Genomic DNA, 21,170 nt, shown 5'->3' on the forward strand with positions numbered 1-21,170 from the left:
CAAAGTTATGCAGGCTGGGTGGACTGGCCTTGCTGAAGTGCCCATTGTGTCCAAGGATGTACAGATTAGATGGATTGGCCATTAGAAATGCAGGTTTTCAGGGATATTGATGGGCTGAATGACCTGCTTCCACATTGTAGGGATTCTATGATTCTATTACATTAAGACTGTGGCAACAAGCGCAGATCAGAGGATATGAATTCTATAACTCATCTCCAGTGCCTGTCCACCATCTACAAGGCACAAGACTACAATTGGAATACTTTCCACATATCTGGATGTGTGTTGCGACAACAACAATCGACACCATCCATGGCAAAGCATGATTAACACCGCATCTCACTCCTTCAAAATCACTCCCTTCACAACCAATGCACAGTAGCTGAGGTGTGCAAGATGCAGAAAAGCAACGCAGCAACCCACTCTGTCTCCTTCAACAGCGCCTTTCAAAACTGCAATCTCTACCACCTTGTGGGACCAGGGTAGCAATTGTGTGGGAAAGGCTGCTCTCCAAGCCATACACAGTCCTGACTTGGAACTATAATCTGTGTTCCTTCACTCTTGCTGGGTCAAAATCCTTGAACTCCCTTCCTAACAGCACTGTGGGTGTCCCTATCAACATAAGAACTGCAGTGGTTCAAGAAGGTAGCTCATTAACGCTTTCACCGGGGCAATGAGGGATGGCAAGTGTTAGCCTAGCCAGTGATGCCACATCCTGTGAACTTCAAATGCAGTACTGGGTAATAGTTTTTGATTGGCCCATGAGCAGTTGTCTCAATATATCATAGTTTGTACTCGAGTTGGCCCATTTTGTAGTTGGACTAAATTTCTTGGTTTGACATAAAAGCTTTCCACAACATGACTTACTGAAGTCTACCGCAATTGAAAGCACAGACAGTGTAACATTTTAAACACACGCATTGAACTCTCATACTCTCCGGCGAAAATAAAAACTGAACAAAATGAAGGAGCAGTGAAAAAGCTTGCCTTGACACACCCCCAACCCTCAACCCCACAAATCTTTAGCAAAACGCCAGTCAATTTATCACAGCCATTGCAATGCCACATGCAGCCTTTGGCCTCCTCAGAGCTAATGGAATTGGGCTTCAAAACCGAATCAAACTGGTAATGCCTGGCAGGTCTTTGCAGAATGTGGTGAAGAGAGGAAAAAGTGAAAGGAAACGAACAATCCAAATAAATGAAGATTAAATCAAAGAAGAGCAAAGGTTTCAATGTGATTTCAATGCCTGAAAACTGTTGGGAAATAAATGCTTTAAGGAGTTAAAACAAAAAATACCTAGGCATATCCGAATCAAGAAATTGCCTGCAAAAACACAAAAACAATACCTTGTTAGTAGACTCAATAAAGTATCGAAAGTGACTGTAACATTATAAAGCAAAGCACGTATGGAAGCTTCACGTTTCAGCAGACCCTGAGCACCATGACACCGCAAAGCTATGCTCTATGATATAGAAGGTCACTAATATTCATTAAGTAACGTTGTTAGGGACCATCTTACAGAACAGTTAAAGGCCTTGTCTTTGTTTTTGGAAAACAATGTTCCAATTTCTGGATAATGAACACAACATGTGAGTGTAATCCCAATGCCAGGTTACGTATGCCTTTGTCTCTTACACTACTGCAGAGTTCACCCTCCAGTAGAGAATCTGGCTACAGATGACTGTTTTAAAAAGGCAATCTATACTTTATGTTGAAATTAGATCAGAAGCTATTGGGTGGTAGATGGGGGAGGCAAAGTTTAGACTTGCATATCTTTGTATTAGACACTATGTTTTGAGTGAAAATCTGAACAGGAAGTGGGAGAGGGTGGTCCAGGATGTGGGGACAGGAGTTTATGAACAACTGCTAGGATGCTGAAGTTTTCTACATCCCACAAGACAAGGAACTGTAGGGCCCTTAATTTACCAATTATGCTGATTGACTTGCATTATTATGTCTTATAAAAGTATTTACTGGAAAGCTAGCTTGCTAATGGTCTAGGAAAACTCACTGTTGTGCCTGACCGATCATAACTAATCTTTTGTGGCAGCTATTTTCCTGGAAAGGATGTTGTCTAAATCTGATTGGTATTTGCTTACCACTGCTGCACTGCAGAAAGATTGTCTGCCTACTCTGGGCACAATATTTTCCAAACCATCCATGCTATTCTGGTGAGAACCTACAAGGTCAACTTACTTATGGATGCTTCACTCATTCTGAGGTGTTTAGTGACCTTCTATGTCTGTGGCAGGAGTAATGTCCATAGATGCATGTGACAGGGATGAAGCAGGAGTTGACTTTGACCTTTCACCTTTTGGTACACTAGAATCTTCGCTGTAGCTGCTAATATGAGAAAAGCGATCACAAGTAGCACTCTAACATACCCACTTGCGCACAATCTCAAGTTCACACTCATGCTCCCTTCCTCCCATTCTCCTCACGAACAATTCTTGTCTCACCTACACAGGCTCACCCATATTCAGACACACTCATACACAGACTCACTCATACCCCAACACACACATTCATATTGACCCACAGACACACTCGTATTAATTCAAACTCAGAAACAAATTCAGATTCACATACATCATACATAAACACACACTCCTTCATATTCATTCAAACTCACTCAATACATGCAACAAATATTCTCTCACACAAACCAATCAATTTTATAGTTATGATTAGATAACTTACAGTGTGGAAACAGGCCCTTTGGCACAACAAGTCCACACCGACCCTCTGAAGAGCAACCCACCCAGACCCATTCCCCTACATTTACCCCTTCACCTAACACTATGGGCAATTTAGCTTGGCCAATTCACCTAACCTGCACATCTTTGGACTGTGGGAGGAAACCGGAGCACCCGGAGGAAACCCCAGCAGACACAGGGAGAATGTGCAAACTCCACACAGGCAGTTGCCCGAGGCGGGAATTGAACCCAGGTCTCTGGAGCTGTGAGGCAGCAGTGCTAACCACCGTGCCGCATTATGGAAGCCTAAATGGTTACAAGCCTAACCATTTTCACATGTAGAAGAAAGGGTTAGGAAAACAGCCAACTCAATTATCTCTGGAAAGAGCTCTTCCAATTGTTGCTGCATCACGTTGCTCATCTGTAATTTTCTTGAACCTACTTTTCCCTCACTACCCTAGGCTTATAATTTTAATGCATTCTTTTTATTAACCTACTTAAGCTGCATTTTATGGGTATCAGGAAATCCTGCAGTTGGAAGCTGGTAAGAAATAATCGATGTGGTTTTGCAGCACTGCTTGTGGGCTGGGACCACCAACAATGTTCCTTTTCTGCCCTGTGATCACCAATTCACCCATCTATCTCTACATTCCCCTGTCATCAGACACTTCCACTTGACTGCAAGTACCTCAATTGTTCTGGAATCCTCACCCTCAACCCAAACATACCCCCCCCCCCTTCACTAAATTCAGATATGGATGTGATTCGTCCTTCCTGACTGTGACGCCTACCTGTATCAAAGAGATTTCTCTCACAGACTATGATCTGAGTTCTCACCAATAAGGTAATGTACTGCACACCTCTACCCCTCCTTCACTCCCATACCCCAGAATAGAAACAGCACCTAGGCATGATCACTTGCGCGCCCCCCCCCCCCCCTCCCTTTCTTCGCTCTGCTCCTTAGCTGCTGTCTTGTGTCAGTTCTCCTGCCCAATGGATGGGCGGACTATTAACCAGACTTGCTGGTGGGTGGGACACCTAGTGAGAAAATGTAGAAGGTGTGATGCAGTTAATTTTAGCACGGCATCCAGGGAGCTCGTTCTCCTACCATAAACCCATCCAGATTCCCCATAAATATAAGGTCTCTCCTATCTACCACTAACAAACTGTACATCCTAATGCCATATTGTAAAAGGACAGTGTCTGACCCACTGATCCTGAACTCTACATTTTGACAGGACCTCTCTGATGCTTAGAGCAAGCTTAGCATAAGTAAGCCTGGCGTAAAAGCAATGCCTCACTTCAGTTCAGTTACTACTTTTACTCTAATTCATCTGGGTATGGGGAAGTGGTCTCCAAAAAGTGAGAAAAAATGAACAATATTCAAAAATTCCTGAGAGACATTAGAGAAAAGGATAACAAATAATATCGCTACAATTAAAACGACATTTACCAATATTCCTTCATGATTTTACAAAATCAATGGAATGATTGAACTCTTCCCACTGAGTATCCCTGTGCTGCCCAGTGCAACATAAATCTCTCTTATAGACTCTACTATTACTCTGAAAGGAGGTACTGCTCAGTCTGGTGCATGTCACTGTCTGGCCTTGTCCCTCAAACTGTGCGAAGGACATGTCCAGGGACTCAGCAAAGAAATTCAAATCTCAGTAAGTATATGATAAAAATTAATATATCAGGAGTGGGAAAGGGGTTCTTTTCATTTAAGTGGGAACTGTCTTGCAGAATGTGTTAGCATGCAAAGATACTGAAGGAGTGGCATAGATAGGATGAAGAGACAATTGAACATGTCAATGGAAAGAAAAGATTGAATCATATGATGACAATGTGGACTAAATCTGTGGAATAAACTAGACTTGGTGTGTCTCGACTTCTCTCTGTGGTGGTGGTGATAGGGATGGCAATACTTACATTGTATTTGTTGATATGATTGGTGGTGTTAATATTTATTTCTGCTCCCCTTTTCCCACCACCTTGTGTGTGTTTCCATCACCTTCCGTATGATTGGTGAAATAGCGTCACTAGTCTTTAAAACTCCACAAAAGCAAGAAAAGCACATTCCACTTCACAGTTAGAAAGCCAATGAAAGCTAAGTCACTAAAAATCCACTAAATGCAGGATAATAGACACCATCCAGCCAGCTACTAAAGAGCAACCCAATCAAAGAGATTAAATAGGTTTACAAAATGACAGAAGCAGCAAAGGTAAGGCATAAAATGATAACAATTTAGATTAAACTATGGTTTGAACTCCATTTTAAAGCACAAATTATTTTGCGTATTCAGTAGCATTGAGTTTAAATGGTTTCACACTCTCACTTTTATATAGTGTATGGATCTCTGCTCACCCAATGTGGAGTTGTAATCAATCAAAGGACATGGCATTCTGTAGAGGGGCAACAGGATTCTCTATCCTATCCCACTTAAGTCCAGAACAGCGTGAGTTCAGCTTCAGTTTTTCTGTTATTCCAAACCCATGGTGTGTACCTACCATTGGAGTGTTTAATGAAACTTCACTCTGTTACTAACCTCACTTGGGAGTGTTTGATGGAATAGTGTACAGGCAACTTCATAGTTAATCTGTGTTGCATATGATGTAGGAATTGGGCAGTATTAGAGGAAGATTTTCTTCTGTATCTAACTTGTGGTGTACCAGGCCTAGAATTACTTACTGGAACAATATAGAGCAAGCATTAACCTGCTGCTAATCTAGGCTGTACCTAACTTGCAAGTGGTTTTCTGGGGGGGACTTAGAGGAAGCTGTTCCATGCACCTAACCTGTGGTGTATCTGAACTGGAAATGCTTCAGACAACAGTGCAGAAGTAGTTTGACTGGACATCTAATTCTATTCTGTACGTCAGGGAATATTCATAGTCAGGGCAGGTTTTGCTGAGTTGCAAAGTCAAAGTTGTGCTGGAAGCAGCGAAAAATTGAAATATTCTACACTCCTGAATAAATAAGAAGTGGTTGAGGGATAGGATTCCGCAAATGAGAGTACTGAGAATTCAGAGGAGAGATCTGGGGGAAATCATTTAAAAATATTGACAAAACATACTGTGCAATTTGCAGTTCGCATACACTAAGCAGTGTCAAAGTGGGCACAAGTGACTCTGCTGTTTAATACGTACCGATCCTCCAGGGTTGGGTGGGTGTAGCCAGCAGTTAGAATATTCAGGGACAGGATGTTGGGATCGATGACAGAATCATCTGACTCTGGTGTACTTCGGATTCGACCTATCGACAGAGACAATTCAAAATTCTTTACTGAAGCGAACAACATTCATGAAACCTGACACCATCTGAGACAAATATTTGCCTTGATTGGCCCTCAATGCATCACCTTCCACATTCCATACCCTTCACCACCAATGCACAGTGACAGCACCATCCACAAATGCTTCTTAAGTGAATTGAGGGTTTCTGCCAAAACCAACAAACCAGGCAGTGAATTCCAGACACCCAGCACCATCTGGGTGAACATGTTTTTCCTTATGTTCTCTCTAATCTTCCTACCAATCACCTTAAATTTGTGTCCCCTGGTAATTGACAATTTTTTGAGGTGAAACAGGTCTCTCCAAGCCCCTCATCATTTTGTACACCTCAATTAAATCACCTCTTCAGCTTCTTTTATTTTAAGGAAAATAGCTCCAGACTATCCAGTCTGTCCTCATACTTACAGTTTTCAAAACCTGGCAGTCGTCTTGTAAAGTTCCTCTGTACTTTCGCGAGCAATGATGTCCTTCCTATGATGTGGTGACCAGAAATACATAAAACTTGTCCAACCACTGCCTTACATAGTTTGTGTATTGCATCCCACCTTTGCACTCAGTATCTTGCCCATTGAAGGGAAGCATCCTAACTGCCCTCTTTACCACTTTATAGACATATCCTTCCACCTTCAGGGACCTTTGGGCATGCATTCTAAGGTCTTTCACTTCCTCTATATCTCCCAATACCTTACATACTTGTAGCTCATCAGCTTTAGCCTGAATTTTCACATGAATTGAGGCATGTTTGAGATTTGTTTCAAGCCCAAAAACAATTTCCAAAAATTTATGGTCCATTTTGACCTGAATTTCATTCCCATGAGGTTATCTGTGAGCTGTTCAAATCCCCACATAACTTCTAATGCTTCCACCTCTTTGATTGTGTACCTCTGTTTAGTTCCCATCAATGCTCTCAACAGGTTCATGTGTCCCATCAGTCTGCACTTGATTAAGGACTACCTCCAGCCATGTGAATGATGCAGCCATAGCCAACGTAGTCTGGGTTTTGATGTGCTAAACAATTAGTAGAAAGTAACGTCTCCTTAATTATTTCAAAAGCTGCTGCTGCTCCTTTTGCTGCCCTTTCTTCAGAAGATTAATTATTAGTCCATTAGGGATTTCCTACTTGATTCATCATGCCTAAGAACTGCAGTTTACACACTTTGATGGTGGAACTTCATTGATAGCTCCCTTCTTTTTTGGATCCAGTACAATGCCTTTTTTTTGGATAATTTGCTTTCGGGATGTAATCATTGCTCTGGAGAATGGCATTTTGTCATTTAGTGAAAGGATGGTGTCTTTAACACATTCCTGTTCCTGTAGTCAGGTTGCTTCCTTGTTTTGCAATGCTTGAGGATGACATTCATATGACAAATGGTTTCTTATTTCAATTTCAGGATTCTAGACCTTGTCCTTCAGAACATCTCTGGCATATACATGATCTCAAATGCTAGAGGGTTAAAATAACACCATCCAAATGGTGTAATAAATGTAAGTTTACAGGAATGATACCTAGACTTCAAGGGTTAAGTTATGAGGAGAGATTATAAGAATTAGGTCTGTTTTCTCTAGAATTTAGAAGGTTAGGTGGTGATCTGATGAAAGTCTTCAAGATATTAACAGGAAAAGACAGGGTAGATAAAGATAAACTATTTCCACTGATGGGGATTCTAGAACTAGGTGGCATAGTCAGAGAGTTAGACCCAGGCAAATCAGAGAGATGTTAGGAAGCACCTCTACATACAAAGGGTGGTAGAGGTTTGGAATTCTCTTCCACAGATCACAGTGGTCGATGGATTAATGGTTAATTTTAAATTTGAGATCAATTTTTGTTCAGCAAAGATATTAAGGGATATGGAGTTAGGACACAGATCAGCCATGATCTTGTTGAATGGTGCAACAGGCTTGAGGAGCTGAAAGGTTCCTATGTTCCGAAATATAGTCAGCATTCTTCACTCTTGGTCTAAGGATACCTATCAAAATCTATTGTGTCATTCAGTCTCAGAAAAAGCTTTACTTGTTTCTAATTTTGTCAAGCCATCACTAATAGATAAAATAGGATAGATTTTCCTTCTGAATCTTTCGTTTCATTGAATGAGACACACAACACCATGTTGGTTCTCTATTTGCCTTTGTAAACAGTTATTATCTCTGAGCACCACTGTGTCCCGCCTGTCACTGGCAACGTAACCCTTAATTCCAATCATGGTCTGCAACTGAGATGTTAATTTTCCCATTAAAGAATGAGGACACTTCTGGAAATTGTACAAACAGATAGGTTTAGCATCTTTTTTGGAGAATAATGAGAGTCTCTAGATTCAAGTTGCCTTAACTTTTAAATAGCATTGGAAATTCTTGCTGAAATTCTGTGCACCTTCGTGTTGAAGTACCTTACCCTTCGAGACCTAGATTAATAAATGCATTTCCACTTGACTGTGAAATATTCTGATTCCTCAATAGATATAATATTTCACTGACATTTCATCCTGTGACTAAATGGCATGGTTATTTACCTACACAACTAAAGATCTATTCCTCCTGGACTTTGGAGCTTTATGTCTGCTGGTCTGTCTGTCTTAGACTTCAACCCTGACAAATTATCTACCAGTATTGAAACTGCTGCTCTTCTGTTGAATTTAAATTCTGTTTCAAAGACCTTCAAGTTCATGGCCCAGAAACTGCTCTGACTCTCTTTAACTTGCCCCAAAATACCTTTGGTTCTGAATCTTTAAAGTTTTGAATGCTTTCCATGTTGCATACTTTCCACTTTCCTAGACATTTTCCTTTTTTTAGGCTTTTTCCTTTGTTTTTGAGATGGCGAAAGTGCTTTTAATTGACAATACTCCCTACCGTGTCTCAGATGACCCTGCAGTATATTCATTGCATTTGTGGTTCTGTTTAGTGCCACATGTTGCCCAATCTAATATGGTTGATGATGTTAATTCCTGCTCTTTTGGCACCCTGCTAGGCTTTGAGAGAGTGATGACTGCATCAGAAGAATCTGCCCAGTGTTTCCTCACACAATACTGACCGATGCTGTGAACTGATGCTGCCTGTGAAGTGAATTGGATCGTCTGTTTCAATGTTAAATCCTCCTTGGATTGAAGAAAAGCTGATAACTTCTCATCCCTCAACTGACTGTAGTCGCTAATTAATTCATCTTTCACAGCTCTGTACCTGTAACATGCTACTAGATGATAAAAACACAATAAAATGGCTTCTATTGATTCCCCATAAGGCTGGGATTTCTGATTAAATCTCTTTCTTTTCTACCTGGGGTTAAAGTTCACCATCAAACGCTTCAATCAATGCATTATCCTCCAGAAACTGCTACTTCCAGAGCTCCTGCTTGTGACCTCTTTCTAATTCTTCAGCCTTATCAAATGGTTGAGACGTTAAGAAAGTCTCTGCTTGAGCTGCCATCTGTATTTCTAACTGACCTGGCTGAGTACTTGGGCTTTCCCTTCTTATTGTGAAGAGTTACCATCAAGAGTTTTGCCACTCCAGACTATTGACAGCTTGTGGGCAGGCTTCAAAGTCTTCCCAGATTCTTTACCCACCCCTTTAGGCATCTTCCTGATCTGTAGCCCTTTCATCAAAGCCTTTAGAGGCTTCTTCCCTCCCTTTAGAGTCTTTGCCTTTTCCCAGCTTTTTTCTCAAGGTCTTCTCAGAGGTTGCCCTGCACTTCAGAGGCGTCCTGCTTTTTGTTTCTCAGTGGCAAAAGGCTTCCAAGTTCCTTTCCTGTCTTCGGAGTCTTCTCTTTCCAGCTGTCTCCCTTTGGACTTAGGTCTAACTTCAGATCCTGGCTCTAGAGGGTAGTTTTTTTCCCCTCGATGCTGTAGTGATTGTAACGAGGTCAGCCGGGTCGATCTCATAGAATATGAGTTCCATGATTGGGGCTGCTAATCTGGTCCAATCAGGGAGCCCTGGCTGACAGATATAAACAGGCGTGTCAGGGCTTCTGTTCACTATGACAGCTGACTCTGAGGGAGCCAGATCAGTGTCAAGTACAATGCATGTGTAAATAAGGGGTGACTTCGTGACAGGGTACTAGCCTCTGTGGGATTATTTCAGCTGCCAATTTATCTTATGCTTTAAGCCAGTGCTGCTCCCTGTACAATGAGATACTAGTCTGAGTATCTCTTGGCAGTGGGTGTCCTGAGGTTGATTGAACATTATCCGTAAATAAGATTCTTAACTCCTTCCACACTATAACATTCCTTGACTTACAGAAGTTTTCACGTGCTGTACAGTTGAAGACAAATGTCTTTGAATAGAATCCAAGACCACACTTTCAATGAGAGCTTTATTTCAATAATTAGACTCCATAAAACTGACTCCGACTGATTACCAGCTCCTAATGCTTACATAAACAATTCTCCTCCAATTAATGCTTTGTAAATATATTCATCACCTGCCTTTCCCGTTCCACTAGGTCTCAGTATTCTTTCAGACATTATTATGTATAACATCAACATCAAGCACAGGTCTCTGGTGTAGTGTCTCAGACCTCTCCCTTCACACGCTCACTGTAGACTCTCACAAATGTCAGAGACATGTGAACAGTTAACACCATCAGGATATGCATGAATCCTATTATACCGCAGTCACCAACTTGAAATTTGACCCTTTCTCTCCCTCCACAGCTGATCAGAAAGGCTGGTGGATTTCTAATTGGATCATTTCTGCTTTGACAGCATGGGGATGGGGATGGAAATTTACAATGAGTCAGGTGGATGGGAATCTCATTGTAATGTCAGAATTGAAATTGGCATGGTGGCTGTTAATAAGCACTGAGCCGACAAATCCACCTTTTTACCACATATATTCCCTCTGTCAGGATGCTCATCTGATACTGACATAGTCACTAACCCACAGCTATTTGTCCTTTGAACAATGCTGCAGCTTCTGGGTTTTTGTTTTAAAACATCACTGTAGGATAGACAAACAGAAACAGTGACATCAGTTCACTTTCCACAGACTTACCAACCACCAATTCTCGCACTTCCTTCCAACGTATGTCACTTCCTGTCTCATGTACAATGGTAATTGTGATCCGTCTCTGGATTCCCTGTTAAAATCCGAGAATAAAGTCTTATGTCAGGCACCAGCCACACATAATTGCAATACCACATAAAGACTGACTGACCTGAGACACTCCACAACAGTAGTGGGGTCCAGGTATAAAACTTCAAGCTGTCAAAGGAGGGACCATATCAATACATTCTCAAGCTTTCCTTCAAGTGCTACATCTGTGCTGAAGCTGAGCTGAGTAAAACAGTTCTGGTTGCCCAGCTATAGGAAGGATATTATTAAATTGAAAAGGCTGCAGAAAAGATTTACAAGGATTTTGCCAGGACCAAAGGATTTGAATTCTAAGGAGAAGCTGGACAGGCTAGGATTTTTTTCACTGGAGTGTAGGAGGTTGAGGGTTGACCTTGCAGAAGTATATAAAATCATGAGTGGCATAGATAAGGTGAATAGCAAAGATCCTTTTCCCAGGGTAGGGCAGTTCACAGCTAGAGCGCATAATTTCAAGGTGAGAGGAGAAAGGTTTAAAAGAGACCTGAGGGGCAACTTTTTAACATAGAGGGTGGTTCATATGTGGAATGGTTTGCCAGAGATACTGGTAGATGAAGGTACAGTTACAACACTTAAAAGATATTTGGACAGGTACATGAATAGGAAAAGTTGAGAGAGATATGAGCCAAATGCAGGTAAATGGGATTAGCTTAGTTTGGGAAACCTGGTCAGCATGGACAAAGTGGACCAAAGGATCTGTTTCCATACTGTATTACTCTTTGACTCCATGGTTCTTTGAAAGCTTGGGACAACCAGAGGTGGTTTTGATTACAAATGATGCAATGCCATTTGTTGGACATTATAATGTCATTGTACTAACAAACACTTTGGGTCCATCAGTGCTTCCTGAACTTTTTCCCAGTGTGATCACACTTTGAGGTTTGACCATTGTCATTGTCCCTTCAGTGAGAGCAATGAGGGTCAGGGAAAGGGAATTGCTGGGACCTGTGAGACCGGGCAGACTTCTAAAAAATCTACCTTTCTCATGGGCATATTTTGGAGCAGGAATCCGGACTCAAAGGTTGCTCCCTTAGACTTAGTCCACCATTAAAAAAGGGCAAGGATTTAAAGGACCTCCCAGTTGCGAACACTCAGTCAAAGGTCCAAGAGACCCAGTGCTGCCTATCACAATCACAGAAACTCACCTTGTGACCCCATTCGTGGGTACATTATAAAACCTGGAGACAGCAGTCAGCACTTTAGTCTGCGATATGGATTGTCATTGGATAAATCACTGAACTGCAGGTTCAAACTTGTAAAATTTAGCCACTAAATATCAGAATGCATGCAAGGGTGGTCTTTAGTTATACTTCTGAAGCTACCAAAATCCAGAAGCTCCTATTGTTAAGACATAGCATTCATCAGGTTGTTGTAGTCGTCTTGTTCCTCTCTCAATAATATAATTCTCATTGACTACAGTACACAAAGTCAATGTGTCCAATGGACTTCCTCTCACATTCTGCATGACTGTTGATACGTCACTGGACCAAACTAACATTGCACCTTTCATTTTGCCTACATTACTGTTAATCAACATGGTGAGCATTATTGCAAAACATTAACCCCCTTGATAGTGTGGTCATAGATAGCTGCAGTAGTAAAGATGGATCTGATCAGGAGAGGGATGAGGAGAAGCCTTATGCACTTAACTCACTAGCATCTGACCCTCCTCTCAAACTCCACTGCAGTGACGATGTAGGAAAGATGAGTTTGTAGGATAATGAGTCATAGAGTCATAGACATGTACAACATGGAAACAGGCCTTTCAGACCAACTTAACTATGCCACCAAAATCCTAAATTAATTAGTCCCAATTGCCAATATTTGGCCCATATCCCTCTTTCTGTTCATAGACCCATCCAGATGCTTTTTAAATGTTGCAACTGTACCAGCCTCCACCACTTCCTCTGGCCCCACTCTATGCATGAAAAATCTGCCCCTCAGATATTTTTAAAATCTTTCCCACTTTTACCTTAAACCTATGCCCTTTAGTTCTCAACTCCACTACTTTGGGGAAAAGACATTGGCTATTCACCCCAGAACTTGGAACAAGGCAGGATGGCAGAGAGCATTGATCGTTATGTCTGGGAAGGATGATGAGTTAGAAAAAAGATAGAAACTGGAGGCTACAAGTCAGAGAGAGAATTCTTCTCTCAATTTGACCCACTGCTCTCTGGGAATGTGAGAGGAGCTAGAACAACTTTAATGCTTGGATGGACTTTTAATTAGGCGATATTACAAAACACAGGAGATCCATTTACATTATACAGTAGCGCCTCGACTTACGAACTTAATCCGTTCTGGGACCCGGTTCGCGAACCGAAAAGTTCGCGAACTGAATCATTTTTTCCCATTGTTCGGACAGCGTAAGAATGCATGGACGAAGCAACGAACGCTGTTCACAGCGCACCGCCAAAGACGAACTGAATGAGATCACGCGGGGCCCGAGAGCTTTTGGGTTCAACAAGCACGCAGCAAAGCAGAACAATGAAACCATGTGGTCGCACACGGGCATTTTGCGTTCGTAACTTCATTCGTACCTTGAATTCCTTCCGTACGTTGAAGCAAAATTTTACGTACAATCCTGTGCGTAAACCGATTTGTTCGTGAACGGGGTCGTTAGTATGTCGAGGCGCTAATGTATTTCTAATGGATATTATTGTATTCTTAGACAGTGCACAGTATAGCCAAGCTCCTGGACTTAAAGGGTTCATGCCACTGAGAAGAGCTTGAGCACTGTTATATCTGAGAGAATATGCAAGGCAGGTGGTCAACATTGGATTTAAACTTTATGGAAAACTAAGGGTTGTTGAAAGGGAGCCATCTGAATGAGCAAATTAATCTCTTCAGAGGAAGCTTTGACAACAATACAGATGGGAGCTCTAATTGTCTGCAACTGGTTACATTGCAGTACCTGGTGCAGTAGGAAGGTTCCATGACATGGCATTCCACCTCTGTGGTCAACAACGGCAGGGATATACCTGAGGAAGAAAGGAAGAGAGATGGTCAATTCATGTACCAATACACCTCATGCTGCTTCCTCAGATCAAACAATAGGAAGAAGTGGCTCTTTAGGAAATGAATCATGAATATCTTTTATTGTTTGAACTTGGGCTCAGCATCAGCTGGCCTTTCTTTCAGGTAATGTTGCAAAAGTAGATACTTACTCGCCAGTAGCCTCCAGCTCACAGATTTCGAAGAAGACCAGCAAGTCATACTTGCCCTGGCATTGTCCTGCAGTGGGTCGGTTCATGCTGTTTAACTTGGTAGCTGGTACTGTTAAAAACAATATACCATTAGACTGGGCCACTGGGAGAAGCCTTGAGTGCGAACCCAAACTTTGTAGTTGGTTCTACAGTAAACTTCCAGCATTATCTGTTCCAAATCTTGATGTTGTATCAAATGGCAGATATCTAACATATTAGTATTCTTCAAACTTCAGTTTGTGTCAGATTCAAATATCATCATGCAAAAATATTTTGCAAGGTGTGAACAACAACCGAACATGGCAAAGCATTGGAAGAAAAGAGTACAATTAAAAAAAAATACACCTGAAGGATAGGAGAACAGGCTACAACTGAAGGACAGAAAACATCCAGGGAACAGGACGCACCCAGAGGACAGGATACAGTTGGGGGCAGGGTATACCTGGGGGACAGGGTGCACTTGGGGGACAGGGTGCACATGGGGGACATACCTGCAAGTCACTGCACATTTCATAGAACAGGGCACGCAATTGTCAAAGCAGCCTATATTCATAAGGCTTTTTGTTATTGTATGAATGTGTGCAATATGAGAATCATTTGTCACTTGGCTGAGCCTCTTTCACGTTTTTCTGAGTTGTGATCATGCTGCTACTACATGAATCCTTTTTGCAAGGTCTCCTTTCTTCTCTCAGAGGTGCTGCATCTATTGGGTTACAGTTCCAACGGTGACTGACACCATTAAGCCCTAAGACAGTGGAGGGCAGTATAGACTCTTATGGCTTAAGTATTGTTCAAATGACAAATTTATCCATTACAACATATGGGTGAATGTCAACCTTATGATTTAAGCCAAATGATTTTCAGAGGTTGCCCTAAACTAGGTGAAGAAATTCAGGAGGAAAAGGTAAACAGTTAAAACAGAGCCAGAGTAAATCAATAAGCATTAAAGTTAAAAACAAAAACAGTGTAAGTGTGGAAGGAAATGGAAATAGATTTAATCTTGCCTATATTTAAGATTGTACTTAGATGTTTAATTCAGGCTTCGAGGAATAAATTCCAGTAATAAAGCTATTCCTGACATCTGAGCAGTTTTACTCATGATTTTTTTTGTCTTTGGGTTGACAATAGTAGTGACATTTCCTTGGACTTTATGACAGTTTTATGGTTGAACACACTGGGCTAAAAGAGATGCAGGCTAAAAGGTGAGCTTTCCTCTGATAATTCTGCCATGAAAGATCCACTTGAGATTAAATTAAAAACTCAATTTCCTCAATGAAATAAACACACAAAGCTACAAAAACACTGCAGACATGCAGAGGTGAGTTATGGGTAAAGATACAGAGCACATTGCAATGACAGAAATGGGCCAAGTGTGTGTTGTCTTAAAAATTGAGATTGTTCATAAAATGGAATGATTACCTTTTATTGTAAACTATATATTACTTTGGCTGGTATTCCAGATGGGATACCAAAGCCAGTCTCACCTCTTTCAATGTACTTCTAAAAAGAAAGCATGACAGAATCTCATTGCCAATTAATCTTTGTTCTTTCATTTCCAGCGTGTGAACTTTACCCCTCGGTTTTCCACTGAGGCTTTTCAACTTTAAAATATAAATGAAGATTCCACAACCAGACTGTTGTATCATGAAAACTACCCAACAGCTCCACCAATCTTCAGTTTATTGAAATACTGCACACACTTGTCCACTTTTGTTTACATCGCTGAGCCAACTCACAAGGATCCAGGGCTAGGTAATGACACACGATTGTCACCCATGGAAAGTGGCTTTGAATTGGGTACAACACCAGAAGCAGCAAATGGACATAGAGATAATTACTCATAGTCTAGTCTCTGGGAGCAGGTATGAGATTTCTGCATCAGGAAGAATGCAGGACATAAGCTATTGATGTTCCACTGATATCACATTAATTTTCATTTAGCAATGAGGCAATGAGAGGGTGGAAAAATATATAACCAAGTGGAAAAAGCCATGACCCCTGCAGAGTCATGATATAATGTCATACTGTCCTGGGGTAAACTATCCAATTATACGATGTAGAGGAAGGAGAATTGGCAAAGCACACTTGGGAGGTACTTTTCACCATCAAACACAGAGTGAGAGAATTTACTCAATTATATGTGGAGTGCGGCGGAGAACAAATCTCCAGTTGCACAGGGACTGGAAGGCGCTTATTTGAAGCAGGAAGTAAAGTACCAAATGTATGAAATTTGAAAGATGAATTGTCTTTGAGGAAGGTGAATTGTTGACGGAGGATGAGGAAACTCCTTCACAAAATGCATGACAGGCTTTGGAAGTGAAAAGTCCAGTTGTAACAGGGAGTGGGGTTGAAGCATCCAATGAGTTGGTTGGGTTGAAATATCCAATCCTTATGGGGGTTATAGTCAAAAAGTGTGGTGCTGGAAAAGCACAGCAGATCAGGCAGCATCTGAGGATCAGAAGAGTCAACATTTCGAGTAAGAACTCTTTATAAGGTTTCAACATGATTCCTGATGAAGACCTCATGCTTGAATTCTCCTGCTCCTTGGACATTGTCTGACCGGCTGTGCTTTTCCAGCGCAGCATTTTTCAACTCTGATCTCCAGCATCTGCAGTCTTCACTTTCTCCTTATGGGGGTTATACCAAATTGTTTGGAGATTGGAAGATGAATCAGCCAATTACATGTGGAGCTGAATGCGGTGAAGTATCCAATGAAACAGACTTTCCATCAGAGTTCAGGATTACGAACCATGCATCTGGGCTTTCCTGACAGCGCAACCAGGGGAGGAAGGAAGGGGCAAGGGGTCATGTACGTTGTCCTCGGAGAGATAGGAAGTAGCGACGCTAGCCGCAGACATGGCGTGCATGGACAGCGAGTCCAGGAATGGGAGATTCAACCCATCAGGCATCAGGTGCTTAATCAAAACAATTGCTTTCTCATTCTCTGCCAGGTATGAGAGATGAAAAACAAACAAAAAAACAACAGAAATATGAAAATCACATGGATTCTGACAAGGAGAGGATAACTTATTAATTAATGAGGTATGTCGAGAAATATGTACAACAGATTAAAACAATAAACATGAACCTTCTAGTACCTAGACCTATTTCAGTATAAAAGGGATCTTCCACAAAATACAAGCCCCCAGCTTTGCACCAGACATAAAAATAGTTACCCACACATCTGGAACAGGCTAATGTATCTCCACCCAACCCCAGTAACATCTGGATGCAGAACAACTTTCCACTGGCTGGAGAGTCAGTAACTAGAGTCTTCATCATTAAGCTAAAACACAAAAGAATCAAGAGGGAAATTTTCTTTAAGCTGTTGTAATCTGCAATGCCCTGTCTGAAAGAGCTATATCCTTTCATTTCTGATGAAGGGCTTACACCTGAAACATCGATTCTCCTGCTCCTCAGGTGCTGCCTGACCTGCTGTGCTTTTCCAGCACCACACTCTCGACCCTATACCCTTAAACGTTAAACAAATATGGAAAAAGGTAAAGGACTGACACTAACTCAATAGGTCTTTCAAAGGTCTACAATTGATACAATGAGTGGAATGGCCTCTTTTGAGCTCCATGATCCTAAGAGGTTATCCTTAAATACGAAAATGAGACACTGTACCCAGAAATGACCAGGAGCTGACGAGCTCTTCCTCGAGGTATTTCTGTAACATACTTCCAACCCCCATCGATAAGGTTGTTTGTATTCTGTCTGGTCATTTGATTTAAAAAACTTCATGCTACAATTGTGTTCTGAGCTCTTTGAGAATAAAGGACCCCCATTACACAGTAACTGTTCCAGGTTAAAGAATTGTACCTTACAATGGATGTACATTTCTGTGAGTCTAGTGTAAGAAAACATCAGTGTACATTTGGCTTTGTTTTATTAGACCAATGCTGAGCATGTACACAACCTCTAGTTAAATAACTGCAGCATTTGAAACAAAAAGACTTGTATATAAACACACTTCTTTATTGCTGTTTGAATACATATCCTAAAGATATAGCAAACATACGAGGGAGTGGAACAATAATCATCAGGGGAGCTGATGATAATGAAGTACATGAAGAGCATGGTGAGTGGAATTTCAAGAGCCTGCGGTTCATTGTTATTGTAAGGTAGAGAGTTTGATGTTAAAAACTGGAACTCAGATAATGTAGAGAACTTGAGAATAATGGTCGATGCAGGGAACAACACCACTGTCAGTAAAATATGGTCTGTTATGCTCCCCTAGACATTAGCCGATGCAACATATACCACAAAGACTAGGTCCTTGTTGAGAAAGATGTCTTTAAGTTTATGAACAACACTAATTATTTACACTGTTGTAGTATCTCCAACTTAGTACAGGTTCAATGCTTGCTGACTATTACTGTAATTACTGCTACCGCTGCAACATTAATGGCTGTTGACGATGAGGTGGGCAGTTTATACTGGAATGTCAAATGTCATGATGCCACCTGTCTTAAAGATACATTGCCTGTCTCCTCTGAAAATATAGTAGTGACAATAGCTGTCAGGTTAGTGCAGAAAGATTCAGAAAAAACTATTTACTGATGTAATGTGAGGAGATAAGGATGGTGAGGTGGGTGGAGGAACTTTAATACAGACTGAAATGCCTAATGTCTCACATTGATATTATTAAGAAACTGTTTGCCTGCTTCTGAAATTCCTGACACACAGAAACTCATCTGCTAATTCACATACATTCTGTTGAATGTAAACCATTGTCCTCATGCTTGTTTTCACATTTCCCGTCCTGTCCTGAAGGTTGTTAACATCACTGCACCAATTGCCCTCAGATGACTCTAGTACACAGCTATGTTTTGGGAACAGATCAGACAGGGTGTGAGATCTTTCTGGCCTGTGCAGTTCAAATACCACCATAATCCACTGAGTCCCTGTGCCAAGTCCATGGATTATCTTAATGTGGTTTCAGAGCTTGTACTGACTGTATTTGTCTGTAGCAATGACAAGGCAACAATATGCATCCCAACAACGCTTGCCTGAGCTGAGCTCATGGCTCCTCATTTCCTTAACATTGGAGGTGTCCCTTTTATAAAGTTGAGTGTTGGGCTGTTTTCCTGGTGGCTATATTTTGTAGGTAAATCTCAGGAGGTGTGGAGAGGCGACTAGTTGGCAGTGGAGTGGTGAGAGGAAATGGGTGTGATTGGGTGAGTGCTGAGTAATCAGGGCGAGCACTCCCATTCCTCTTGGCATCAGAGTGACAATTGCTGATTGCCTCTTCAAGTATGTTGGACCAATCCTGGCACCCCCTCCAGCTGATCACCAGCTTCTTTAGCGGGGGGATTAAAGATTGGATTGCTGCCTTTCATTTACTGCATTAGCTGGGCACTCAGGATTTCTGGTAGGCCATCTATAGCAATGATGACATATGTATTGTAGACATGAATTAAGTAAAGAATGTTGTATCTCAAGATTACTGCTTTGTTTGTTTCGATATGAACTTCTAATCCTCCATATGGCTACGATGTACAGTTCGATGCTTACATTCACTGCAATAAAGCATTGAGCGATTTTAAACCCCTTACCTGGTTTAGACAGGGGCATCACGCGGGGGAACTGTCGACGAGATGGTCTCAGGGGGCTAGTTAAAAACAGAAAAAGACCAGGTGAATTCCATCTCGGATACATTGTGAAGAAAATCATTTAGTCAAAAACAGATCCCTGAGCCAAGACTTTATCAGCACATGGTTACCCTGAGGCAGTTCCCATTTTAGTTGAGAGGTGTGGAGTCTGACACTGAGTAAATGCAATTGTTTTTGTTTTACGTCCCTCCAGGGTAGCTGGGCATCATTCGCAAGGCCGGAATTTGCCATACCTTGGTTATCTTTGAACCAAGTGCACCATTTCAGAAAAGCCAACCTTACTGCGGTCTGGTTTACATGGAGTTAAACAGAGACGAGAGTGGGTGAGAATGGCAGACTTTCTTCCCCAAGGACATCAGTGAACCAGACGAGGGTTTTAACAACAAAAGGTGATAGTTCACATGGGTACCAACACTGACACTAGCTTTATATTCCAGATTTATTCATTGAAGTTAAATCGTACCAGCTACTGTAGTGTAGCCTGTGTCTTCAGAGGCTGGGCTTTCAGGTTACCAGACCAGTAACATTACCATGATCCCACTGTCTGTCCCAGAGCTACAACTTCACTGGGAAGAAGAGATCAGAGAACTGGGATGGGAGGGCTAGGGAGGTGGGTGTGCCAACCATACTGTTGCCAACAACTCCCTGGTTCCAGGAATCAGACAGGGTTTGCAGAGACCTCTTTCATCTCTGAGCTTCACATTGGGCAGGAAACCTGTCTCGCCCAGATATCTGTCACTCCTTTCCTTTGATCATCAAGCAGCCAAAGACTGAACATCCCAAATACCAGGGTTTACGCCATGATTATCCCTTCTTTCTCTGGCTGCTCTGTAGCCACACAGCGTTGTTTGGAGGCATGGCTATCCCACTAGCCCAGCTGTCAAGGGGCAACACTGACAAAGTTGCCAGATCTGGATCATGATCGAAAGGATAGGGAGATGGAAAAGGAGCAAGAGAAACAAGAGTAGTTTCTCTGTCTGATTTGGAGGTGCCAGTGTTGGATTGGGGTGGACAAAGTTAAAAATCTGGTGTTATGTGATTTTTAACTTACTCTGTCTGGAATTTCTTCAGCTCAGGATGAGTTGGAATGCCATTTCTACTAGTCACTTTTAGCTGTGCATGAGTGATTCAGGGTTCATGCCAAAAGGATTTGTTTGTCTTTCTCAACAGGGATTTAGCAACCACAGCTGCCTGAAGGTGTTCCTGATTGGAATAATGGGACCAATTGTGTTGCAATGTGGTTTTAATTAATTTTTCCATTGTATTTAAGTCAGTTTCTTCAC

General features: G+C 41.7%; 1 protein-coding gene across 22 annotated transcripts in view; it reads right to left on the reverse strand.

Annotated features, from left to right (window-relative positions):
* The window catches only part of kif1aa (kinesin family member 1Aa), a 374,456-nt gene that overhangs the window by 44,283 nt on the left and 309,003 nt on the right, over positions 1-21,170 (reverse strand). For 8 of the 22 annotated variants that reach the window (XM_087993837.1, XM_087993836.1, XM_087993828.1 and 5 more), the window contains 6 exons: positions 19,831-19,886; positions 14,234-14,342; positions 13,981-14,047; positions 10,971-11,055; positions 5,847-5,952; positions 1,298-1,324 (listed from right to left, as the gene is read on the reverse strand). In XM_087993837.1, the coding sequence (XP_087849963.1) occupies positions 1,298-1,324; positions 5,847-5,952; positions 10,971-11,055; positions 13,981-14,047; positions 14,234-14,342; positions 19,831-19,886 (450 nt within the window). Of the gene's footprint in view, positions 1-1,297; positions 1,325-5,846; positions 5,953-10,970; positions 11,056-13,980; positions 14,048-14,233; positions 14,343-17,021; positions 17,217-19,830; positions 19,887-21,170 lie in introns of all 22 variants that reach the window. The other 14 variants (XM_087993839.1, XM_087993838.1, XM_087993829.1 and 11 more) reach the window with 2 other exon arrangements.

Source organism: Chiloscyllium plagiosum, unplaced genomic scaffold (genome assembly GCF_037043375.1).
Source record: "Chiloscyllium plagiosum isolate Xiang-an unplaced genomic scaffold, Cpla_swu_hap1 HiC_scaffold_13, whole genome shotgun sequence".
Taxonomy (NCBI): domain Eukaryota; kingdom Metazoa; phylum Chordata; class Chondrichthyes; order Orectolobiformes; family Hemiscylliidae; genus Chiloscyllium; species Chiloscyllium plagiosum.